This window comes from Aplysia californica, unplaced genomic scaffold (genome assembly GCF_000002075.1).
Source record: "Aplysia californica isolate F4 #8 unplaced genomic scaffold, AplCal3.0 scaffold00440, whole genome shotgun sequence".
NCBI classification, from domain to species: Eukaryota; Metazoa; Mollusca; class Gastropoda; order Aplysiida; family Aplysiidae; genus Aplysia; species Aplysia californica.
In genome coordinates, this window is record NW_004797710.1 from 185,954 (window position 1) to 197,465 (window position 11,512).

The 11,512-nt window shown below is 38.6% G+C and overlaps 1 protein-coding gene across 3 annotated transcripts in view; it reads right to left on the minus strand.

Annotated features, from left to right (window-relative positions):
* The window catches only part of LOC101846518 (uncharacterized protein C7orf57 homolog), a 16,416-nt gene extending 4,916 nt beyond the window's left edge, over positions 1-11,500 (minus strand). The window contains exons 1-4 of one of the 3 annotated variants that reach the window (XM_005104886.2): positions 11,356-11,500; positions 1,790-1,978; positions 1,211-1,343; positions 417-611 (exon numbers count right to left, since the gene is read on the minus strand). In XM_005104886.2, coding sequence (XP_005104943.1) covers positions 417-611; positions 1,211-1,343; positions 1,790-1,978; positions 11,356-11,386 — 548 coding nt within the window. In that variant the 5' untranslated portion in view covers positions 11,387-11,500. Of the gene's footprint in view, positions 1-416; positions 612-1,210; positions 1,344-1,789; positions 1,979-3,343; positions 3,471-5,045; positions 5,098-11,355 lie in introns of those variants that run through there. The other 2 variants (XM_035971465.1, XM_035971464.1) reach the window with 2 other exon arrangements.
* Positions 11,501-11,512: the final 12 nt, after the last annotated feature.

Sequence of the window (11,512 nt, forward strand, 5' to 3'; positions counted from 1 at the left end):
CTTTTTTCTTTGCATGTCAGACTCTTAACTTGCCACTTCTTTCTATCTAATTAATAACGTTTTTAGAGTCTTGATTTATATTTCTGAAGCAAGCTTTATGCATCTGAGTAACATATGAACATTTTTTTTTACAACACTTGCTTGTCAAAATATCCCATTGGTATATCATTATTATCATACTTGGTTTGTCAGCTTAGGGTAACTGAGAAAAGTGAAGACAAAAGTACCTTTGAATTGCAGCACATTTCCTTTTCAAAGATTGACAAACATTCATGAAAATAAAGTAGATTTTCAAATGCTTAGTAATTGTGGATTTCTTTCCCTACAAAAAGCTATACAATTCTTCACCTAATGCCAGTAAACTGCTGTAGGCCTACTACAAATTCAGAAGAAATTCTTTTTTTTAGAAAACTCACCCAGGTCTTCTAATTTCTGGAATCCTGACTGTCTTGTCAGTGGCTGACCTTCCCTCCCGCTGCTCTCTCTCAACCTCTGTTATTTTCTCGGTGTAAAATGGAGCTCTCCCTCGTGAAGGTGGGGTGGCTGGGTTTTCAAAAGAAGGCTTGTAGCCCTTGTGTACCATATACTCCGGCAACAAAAACTCCCACTCCCTGCAAAATGAAAATGTGCAAAGAATCCATAGAGTATGATTCTTGTAAAAGGTTAGAATGAGACTTAAGCTCAAAACTTAAAAAATGCCCCCCATATCTCAAGGAAGATTCTTTATGAAGGAGTTGTAAAAATGTTGAAATATCACACCTTTTTCGCAAATCGGGGGTTATCTCAGGAAACTACAAGGAACAGTGGAACTCAGATGTAATGAAGTCGTCAGGCTTGATCTTCAGTTTAACTGAATCCGAGTGTTCATTATAACCAATGTGAGCAACAAGATGCATGTCAGTGTAGGGCGTGGCATATGGCAACATTTGGTATCATAAACCAGTGTGCAATTCATTAAGAAGATCTATGTCTAGGCTAGCCTATCATTGTTCAGTAGCCAGAGAAAAAAAACATGACTTTGACACATCTGTTTCTCTAGCTTACTAATGCTCAATGCTCCAAGCCAGGAATGCTTGTGCGAATTGTAGCCGACATTCACTGTAGTCCTATTGGTAAAAATTACACAATCTCAGTCATAAGTCCTAATCTCAAGATGCTATTAATAGATATACAAGTATTTAAAACAGATTCAAATTGAGTCAATCCTTACTTCTTTTCCTCAGTTTTTTTCTCCTCATCTTCCATGCGGTTGTCCTCCAAGTAGAACCACTCATTTCTATGATAGCCTACAGGAGCCTCACTCTTTTTCCCTCCATAATTTTCTGGGTGAAACTGCAACAGATCTGAAAAAAAAGAAAGAATAATTAACACTATGTAGGGAGTCCTTTGACAGGAACTTTATTTTTACTTTTTAAACTTTTTCATCCTCTTTCGCCCCTAAGTGACAGAAACTTGTTTATGGTGAAAGATTTACCGAAGGAAAATAACTTTATTTGGTCCAAACTTTTCTTTTTCTATATCATTATAAATAAAAATCTAAATAGGGCCTACTGTAAACCCATTAACACCAGACTGCCTGATGATGTCCAGCAGAATTAACAGAAACTACCATTAGGTCTGGGGTTTTAACTTCTAATCCAGTAAAATGAGAAGAGAAGAGACGCATGTGTATGAGTTTGATACCACTACAACTTTAGAATCTGAAGAGTAAGCCTATATATAGTGAATGGGAAGATGTAATTTGCTGGAGTAGGCCTACATTCTAGAAAAAAAAGGTCAGCAGACGCACCTTTTCTCCCACCCATCTTGGCCATGCGGATGTACTTTGAGTCAGTTTCTTTGAACATCATCTCTCGGACTTGTTCTGGTTCCATTACCGCCGGGTCATCATAACCAATGCCAGGAATCTGTGAAGGTGCAGGAGCATCCATGCGCTCTGTTCCCACCTGTTTTTTTGCTGGTGCATGATAGAACCAACCTGGAAAAAAAGAGAACTATATTTCACATTGATTTCTTTCCACAATTATTTTTTAAATACATGTTTTGAAACACAACATGACCTGTAACAGAATATTTTTGTATAATACAGACAATAAAAATGGAGACCATAGATTTCTCTCATTTGAAAAAAGACGCTATTGCCTCTTTCCATAAATTATGATAATAACGTAAAAACACCTCACAGTGCTTGATCATCACAATGTCAAAATGCAAGTACTGTACTCAAAGTGAACGTAGGGGTATTTGAAAAGGGTTTTTATTTTGAAAAATTAAAGTACCTTTACATGGATGTTATCTAACACTTTGTGTTGGCTGGAAATTCCAAGTAAACAATGGCACCATCCAATATAATCCAGAATAGTCACATCACCATTATTTATAATTACATTGCAACGAATTACTAATCCAATTTTTTCCATAGACTTGAGCACTAATTTCTGGAGAGGTAGGGGAGAGCGGAGAGGCCTCGAACATAGGGAAACTTCAGACATGTCAATTCTCGCTAAACCATTGATAGTACACATTTTGTCACTGGATCACATTACGTGTCATTTGAGGTTTGGCTCGCTGTGTTTTTGCCACCTCACTGAGCAAAATCTTGCATCTGCTGTGAATGAAACTGTGTTTTTGACAAGGGAGTATCTAAGTTTTTCATACCTCACTTTGTAAGTTTTACATATCACAATAGTGCATCAGTTTTTTTCCAGGAATATGTATCTGTACTTAACGGTGTCTGTTTTATACCAAATTCATAAACTTAATCCTAGTTTTCATGACGTCTGATCATGAACATGTTTCCTACACTATTTCCATGTAAGGAAACTTCGTACAAAGGGTAGGCCCGGGTTACTTTGCATACTGTCTGAAGTCTCCGACAACTGATGTAAGACAAGTAAGAGTAGTTGCAATCAGAGTTTCTATGAAATTGAATTTTAAAAACGTATACTTGTGTTGTTGTATTTCCCAGACTGAACCATGTCAAGAAAATATAGAGCCCTAAACAGAAAAGAGCCTTTTAGTTCATGAAAAGATGAAACTGGCCATGCATGCACTTGACAATGACCCATTGTCTTTGCATCATGCAGAAGCTATGTACAATGTGAAGAAATCCACTCGGAAAGACTCTATTTAAAACGATGCGAAGACATCAGTGCGTTTTAGAGACACTCGTTTATGTTTAAACAACATTTTGGTCGACTTCTCAGGAAAAAACTCTCAGAGTATTCAATAAAACATTCAACAGTCTTGCTTCAACCTGACATTTGTCATAATACATACATCATAATCTGTCATGGTGAACATTATAATCATGCCAGAAACATGGAATGTGAACAAAATCTACCCGAAAAGACTGGCTTTCTGGGTTCTTGTTCAAAAGTGGCGCCCTTCCTGTGGAACCTAAAGAACTTTGTTGTCATTGAACTTGAGATTATTGGGGAGTGTGTCCCCGTCATTGGGAAAATGGTGTCGGAGAAAGACAAAGAGGGTGACTTTGAGTACAGGGTGATCGAAAAAAACAACTGTACAACTTTTTTTGTTAATATTTTCCTCCACAGTGAAGTTTTGCGCTTCAAATTTGTACACAATATTTTGGAAGTCAAAAGAAATTCGTCTGATATTCATTTTAGAAAAAAATCCACGGAATGGTTTTGTTTTAAATAGCGTGTAAAAAAACAACCCATTTTCAGCTATGTCCCCATTTTTGTAGCACGACGCACTAGTTCGCATAAGGCCTACCACTAAAAATCCCAACGATTAAGTCATATTGCATACTACAGTAGTCTAAAAGGCCAACAGAAGTTTGCAGATAGTTTTTCTTTTCCTGCTGTGATCATGGATAAGATTAATAAAGAGAGGAGAGCTTTTTGTATTGAACATTTCCTCACCACCAAATCATTTCGTAAGTTTCACACAAGGTACAGAAATAATGTTAAAGTGACCCTAAGGCCTTCTTTGATGTCAAGGGCGGAAATGGTTCCTCAGTTAGTACCTGAAGAGAACCAGAACAAAAAATTCCCAGACAAAGCTACCATTTAAGGTCAAACACACACCATTCGCACCCCTTTAAACGTCACCAGGGTGCAGAATTCAGTTGATGAGCCCCTGTCCTTTGATGATTTTTTGCAGAAAAACATCCTTCAACATCTGTTCTATCAGGTCAAAATGAAGAAACTCAAAAGTGCAAAATTGCTCTAAAAATCCCTGTTTTTTCTGTTTTTCGCAGAATCTACTTTTTGACTTATGTGACCTCCTTGGTGCAAGGAGTTTTCAAAAACTACTAAAGCTAGAAGCTTCAAATTTGGCGTACATGTGCTTTAAGATCTATTCTGGGGATCTATGTGAGGGAATTGGGAAATATTGGTCACTTGTGGAAATATTCAAATTTTTTGTAATATGCACTCAAAAATTTTGTCAACTGACTCTCGGGGGTCCAATGACTTTGGGCTCACTTTTTTAGTTTTAAAGATAGGTCAAAATCCTCATATGGATCCCCAGTTCATACAGGTTTGTACTTGTGTGCTGATAATTCAATATTTACTCTGCAATTCTTCTGCATTAAGAAACTGGTTTGAAAATCCACGATGGCCACCACAGAGACCCATTTTTCAGAAAAATTCAATAAATTCACCCCTAGTACATCCTATTTACCTATGAACTTCTTGCACAATTACATGAAAGTGAATAAAAGAAATTCGTTTAGAACATTTTTCCGGGAGTGTACGTCTCCCCTTAAAGGTTACAGGTGCAGTGGTGGAAAATTTAGATTTAACAAAATAAAAGGAAAGGACAAAATCAAACCAATCATTTCAAGAATTCCCTTACAAGATCTTTTAAATTTCGTTTTTAAAAATAAGTTTTTTCTTTGTGAATTTTAAGTCATACAAATTCCTTTTGAATGAATTATATATCTATTCCAAATCATAACATTCTAGTACAAATTTTGTGCGAGATATTTAGAAAAAAAGGTGTACAGGTTTTTTGGGAATCACCCTGTATCTTCCCTAAGAAAATCTAATAAGAAAGCAATTCTTAAATCTATCCACCTGTACAAGATTTGGTCATTGTAAAATGAGAACAGTTAATCCTCCTCCAATTTGAGGCAAAACAAAGAGGTAAAAAAACTCCTTTAAGCTTGCTGTTAAAATGGCATCCGTTAATGTTTCCATTCACATTGAAGTCTCCCGTGCGTTAGAATTTCATGTTCAAAAGCTCAAAGCACAAGACTTGAAACACTTTTCAAAAAGAAAATTATGATGTACTGTTTTCAATATGTAGATTTTGTCTCCTTTATCTGTTTGATTTGGTTGTGGAACGCCTCCCGGAATACTACAACTGTCAGGTCATTTGAGATGGTGTTTCTCCGATTTTATGTCCTTCTCCGCCAGGATGTGACAGGAAGCCATGAAAACTATTGAAAACCATCTACACAGCCCATATGTTCAAGAGCACACATACCTGGATTCAAACTAGAGAGAAATAGCGATAATAGCTTAGCAAATGGAGCACCTTCATTAATGCTGTGCTCTCACCAAATCCAGACGTTGTCAGATGTTTCCACTGTATATAATTATATAAAAAAGTCATCATTTGTCGCTTTAGACCCATATGAAAGGTATCGAAAAATATGCCGTGCGTTGTTTCTGAAGCAGTGATAATAGTTTTTGACCCTACAGTAGAGCTTCCAGAAGATCTAGCAGACTAGACCTACAGTTATTTTACTGTCTTAGCATGTAAATATGAGCAATCAACACTAAATTATATTAATGATCAATTATGTTTGAGCGTGCCTGTGTGTGCGCACATGTGTGTGTGTGTGTGTGTGTGTGTGTGTGTGTGTGTGTGTGTGTGTGTGTGTGTGTGTGTGTGTGTGTGTGTGTGTGTGTGTGTGTGTGTGTGTGTGTGTGTGTGTGAGGTAACAAGGTTTGTGCGTGTGTAAGGATGCATGTGTCTGTGTGCGTGTGTGTGTGTGCGTGTGTGTGTGTCTGTGTGTGTGTGTGTGTGTGTGTGTGTGTGTGTGTGTGTGTGAGAGTAATCACATACTAAAAAACATGTTTTGTTATAAACAAGCAAGAGCATATTTTTCTCTTCATTTCATGTAGGTCTGAAACAACCCAAGCCATATTTTCCACCATATTACATATTATGCGAGGCAGCGTGGTGAAATTAGACCAAAGGTTTTCAAACTTTTTTCGCCCACCGCCCCCTTTTTCACTCAGCCGAGTCCCAGCGCCCCCTACTCCATCCCAATCATCAATCTGACATAACGACATGCATAATATAATAACAATAACAAATAAAGAGAGAGCTCAAACAGCAGAGTAGAAAGTAACGTGCCTGAATTCAAATGATTTAGTTCTGAATATTAGTTGATTCACAAATCACCATCGTTACAGAGTTTTAAATTAAGCGTGTATGAGAGATAATAAAACACATTTTTTTTCTCCAATCATATGCAAGGGCATTGAGAGCAAAATACTGTCATTTTATGCATATAGTTGTCATCGGTACTAAACGACCAGTGTTATTAACATCAATAAAAATAAAACATGTATTATCACATTTACAGAAGCAAAACGCCAAAAAATAAATAAATAAATAAAAACGCCCGTGATCATTGGTTTGAAAACAGATTGACATTATCTATATGAAACGTTTTCTCCCATCAACGTGCTACAATACAGTTGCCTGAGATTTGTATCAAATATCTCCATTGTAGAAAATAAAAATATTATTAAGTTGTTCAAATGTGAGAAACCACATGAAAGAAAAAGTATGCATGGATCTTAGTCTGTAATTATCATCATCATCGTCATCATCATCATCATCATCATCATCATCAGTTTCATCAACAGTGGTAGCACGTGCACATAAAAAACTCTGTTAAACAAGTGAATGTTTTGCTTTTTAAAAAAGGAAGAAAAGAAAAAAAAAAAGAAAAGACACATTGAGATATCAAGTAAGGGTAAACTACGGAGTAAGCATGCGCAAATAAGTTATTGACACTACCCTTATGGGAAGGATGGACCTGCTAAGACAGAACCAACTTATCAACATCAGGTTTCAGATTGGTCAGTAGCAGACACATATCAGTACGCTTCGTCAGCAACCTTGTCACTGCACTGAATCCCCTTTCTACTAGATAGGAGGCGGGAAAAGAGATGAACAACAACTTGATCTTTTCCCACAGGGAGGGATATTTGTTTTGCACAACAGTTTTCAACCAGAATGACTGGTACGGCTTTTTGAACAATGGTTAGATTTCAAAGTCACATTTCATCGTCAGAAGCTCTTCTTCAATTGCTACTTGCAAGTTATCTTTTGTTTCAGTGTTCAATGGGTCCAGTATCCAGTATGGAATTTCCAGTTAAGAAATATCAGGGGGCTAAACTTTGTCTTCATATCAGCGTGCAAATCTCTGAGGTGGTTGCTATATATATTTGTAGTTTCTCGTCAGATATGCGCCCTTCTTTCAGTGTCTTCGTCAAGCTAGGAAACTGAAAAATTTTCTTCTGCCAGTGTTTCGGCGGATCATTTCCAATTTCGACAAGAATGACGAAAGCCTAGATCAGGTTGGTGTTATCCCCCTGCAGCTGAAAGTTGAACTGGTTGAACTTTGTGAAAAGATCTGTGAGGAGCGCAATGTTGTTCTTGTGTTCTTTCAGTTTTTTGCAGAGATCAATGTCTGTTTCTTGAAAAAAAAAAATACCTCCAGCACAGAGTCAAACAGGCAGAACAATAATTGTGTTCAACAGTTTCCTTTCGAGAGCCACCAGACTTCAATGTGCAAAAGATTAGCATTGAAAGTACTCGTCATTTTCAGTCTCGAGTTCAAAGCGTGGACTTTGATCTTGTTCACACACTTGATGACAATGGCCAGTGTGTCATGCAGACTATCCTTCAGGTTTTTTACAACCAAATTCTGTCTGTGAATGACACAGTAAACAGTAAATACTCCATGGACTGATTTCTTCAAGAAGTTCATAAATCCACGTTTCCGACCTGCCATCGACGGTGCCCCATCTGTTGCACAGGCAACTGTACTGGTCAGAGGGATCTGTTTCTCCTCGAAAAATTCTTGGACAACTTTGAAAATGGACTCGCCTTTGGTATCTGTTTCCGACATTTTCGCAAATAACAAATATTGCATTATTTCCTCAACCTCTATGAACTGATATCCAGTTAAAGGCTGAGGTCACTTCCTTTCAGCATTTTGCATAGTGATTCCTCAACATAAGCTGACATCTCATCTAAACGTCTTTGAATGGTATTTGCACTTAGTGAGAAAACTTTCAACACAGGCTCCGGGGCACGTTGCAGGACTGTGCTGACCACCTCTCTTATCACAGGCAATATGAGGTTCTCATCGATAGCATGGTGTTTCCCTGCCTTTGTAATTAGTTGAGATAAATATTATGTTGCTCGTAAGCCTTCATCAGCTTGATCGATGTTGGCTGCAAACATCGGTTTCACTGATTTTCATTTCTGAAAATTGATCTTTAGAGTTTTGAAGTATGCCACATCTTTGTCAGATTTGTCGTGATGAATCTTCTTTATATGGGATTTGCGGGCTGGGAAAGAAAGTTCTTAGTTATAAGTGTAAACTATGCCTAAGCTATCAATTTTTGTTTTTATTTTTGTTCTTTTATGTGGCTTTTTCCCCCCATCATTTTTTATGTTGCATGTCATGAAAATTTCACCCTCCGAACGTTCGGAGAAATAGTGCCGATCTTTATTTCTCCGAACAGTTTCCGGCTTCCGGTCTCGTTATTTTTTGCCTATTTATTGCGAGAGGTCGGCACCAACTTTCATTCTGCCTCTGGTCTGGGAATGAACACCGCATGGCAAGCCCGCCTATGGACAACCTTCAGTAACACCCACCACACACCCACCACCATCATGCACATGTACACACACTAACTAAACATGACCAGTGGGCAACTTTTGAACGTGTGACGAGCTGAGCTGTGGATGGAGAGACAGTGTGAGTGAAAGAGCGGGTGAAAGGAAGAATGTGCGAGTGTATCCACAGGCGACAGCAACTACAAGACGATGACTATGACACCGACCCCCCTGGCCTGGTCCACAGCTCGCGAACGAAAGGAATGCAGCTCAGGCAGTGTTTTGCCTATATTACTGTCCATGGTTCGCAGGGTGCAAGGGAATGAGTAAGATTTTCTTTGTGTGTGCCTGGAGGGAGGTGGTGGGGTATGAAAGTCATGTGGACAGGGATGAGCCGCGGGAGAGAACACGGGAATTGAATGAATGAGTGAAACTGAAAGAGACGAATGACTCATGAGCCCTGGAGTGAATGGATCCTGTGTTTCTATTTTTGTATACTTTGAACTGTTACTGAATAAAAGCTGAAATAAAGCCCGAAAAACAAACACACACACACACACTCCTCACTCTCCACTTACTACCACACACAGACACACTCACACACGCACATACATACACACACACACACACACACATGAGCAAATTTTTGGGTCTATATTTATTTCAATTTTCAAGAGCTAGATCTAGTCTAGAGATTTTTAGATGAGTGTAAAAACGTGAAAAAGAAAGGTTTCACAACAGAAAGAAATCAAAATTAGAACAGCCCAAAAACAACAATAGACATTAACAAATAAGGGCGTGTGTCCACCTGTCCGAAGAAGATTGGCTGTTTTAACCCTAAATGTGCGTAATTTTTAAAAAAAAGTACAGGACATGTAAATTATGGAATCACACACATTAAGGGCTTGCCAGTGTCAGTACATTGGTCGCAGCAGTGACAAACGCAGATGCCAGTTCTATGTGTCTTTATCAATAACCCTCCGTAGATCTAGATCTAGACAGCACACGAGTGAACACAACACATTACGTTTAAGAGCAGCACCCTTCATAGGCAACACGTCATATCTGTAGCGAAAAACTGTTTGGAATTGTAGCATTTCTTTATATAAATATTTACTGCGGACATTTTTTGGACCGCTTGAACCATATTGTATACGAACAATCTTTGGTAGGCCTAAACTATAATTATAGATCTATATAATATCCTAAATTTGCGGGAAAGGATGAGATTTCAGAGTGTTTGGAGAAATAGTGCCCAGCTTTATTTTCCCGAACGTTCGGAGAAATAGTGCCCAGCTTTACTTTCCCGAACGTTCGGAGAAATAGTGCCGGCCTTATTTTTTAGCTAAGAACGAAGGTTGGACCAGGGAGGGATGGATGTTTGTCGATCTTTCTGGGGTCAAAGGTGTCCTCACGGCTTGGAGTGAATACTCAAGACTCAGACGAAAAACGAAGCGTCACTTGGTTGCGCAATGGCAGGAAGACGAAAACAAGACAAACCTTAATTATCAATTAACGCTCGGACTAGCCGCGCGGCCGACATAGTCGCACTTGAGCAAGACCACTCTAGATCTAGATCTATGGTTAATGTGCAAGAACGAAATGTTAAAAACAGAACGTATCTGATACCTACCAGTCCTCACAATTATAGCCTAATTTTAAGAATAGGCTTTTTGATTTTTTAAAAATATAAAAAATCAAGGCTATGGCAACGCTAATTAGTTGGCCTTAATGGGGAAACAAGCGCCAAGCACTCATGAGTCATTTCTTCCCAACCACAAGTGGTAAGCCACCGCCACCTATAGCAGGCCTATCCTACATAGGAGGTGATTTTATCGGGCTGCGAGAGGTCAGGGGGGAGTCCTCGCCTCATGCCCACACTGTGGTGGGGGTGAGAATAACGGGTCATGAGCTATTCTCACCAGGGTTGAGAATTTTTATGTAATTATAGAAGATCTTCTAATCTATTCGGTAAATTTTTACTTTCACTCCCGCACACAGATGCACTGTTTCAGGGGTCAAACTGCTGTACTGTTTGCTGCAGATCACACATAAAGCCACTAAAACTGTCGCAAATCAATTATTTTCAAGACAATTTCAAATCTAACTGTAAAATATCAAATTATGGGTGTAAAAACAGGGGGGCATGCCCCCCTGTAACCCCCCAGATTTTCTTTTACCCCAGTGGGGCAGGCCCCCCGGAACCCCCCGATTGGTCCAAAGCATGTCTATCTCGGTTAAAAACAATCAAATATTTCAAAAACCATTAATTTGCGACGGAAATGAAGTTGATATTCGTGTTCAGCGCATCAATATTTAGTAGAAAATAGACAACTGGTAGCTGAGTGTGAGACGGGAGGGAAAGTAAAAAAATACCATCTATTCTATGACTGGTGGCCTTTCTTTGTTGATACTTAACTAGATTCTAGATCTATCTATGATGACTATGATGGTCGATAGCCTAGATGGACTGAATGCATATAAGCGTACACGAAATATTAACTGTTCTCTTACCACATTCTTTGGGATTCTGGCTAATAGGCATTTTCTAAAGATACTTCTATCTTCAATCTTCAGGGAAAACTGGAGAGTTTTGGGTATACTACTATGTGAAAGTAAAATGGTCACGTCCTGAAAGAAACCAAATGCTTTATAATCAACTTCCGTTGTC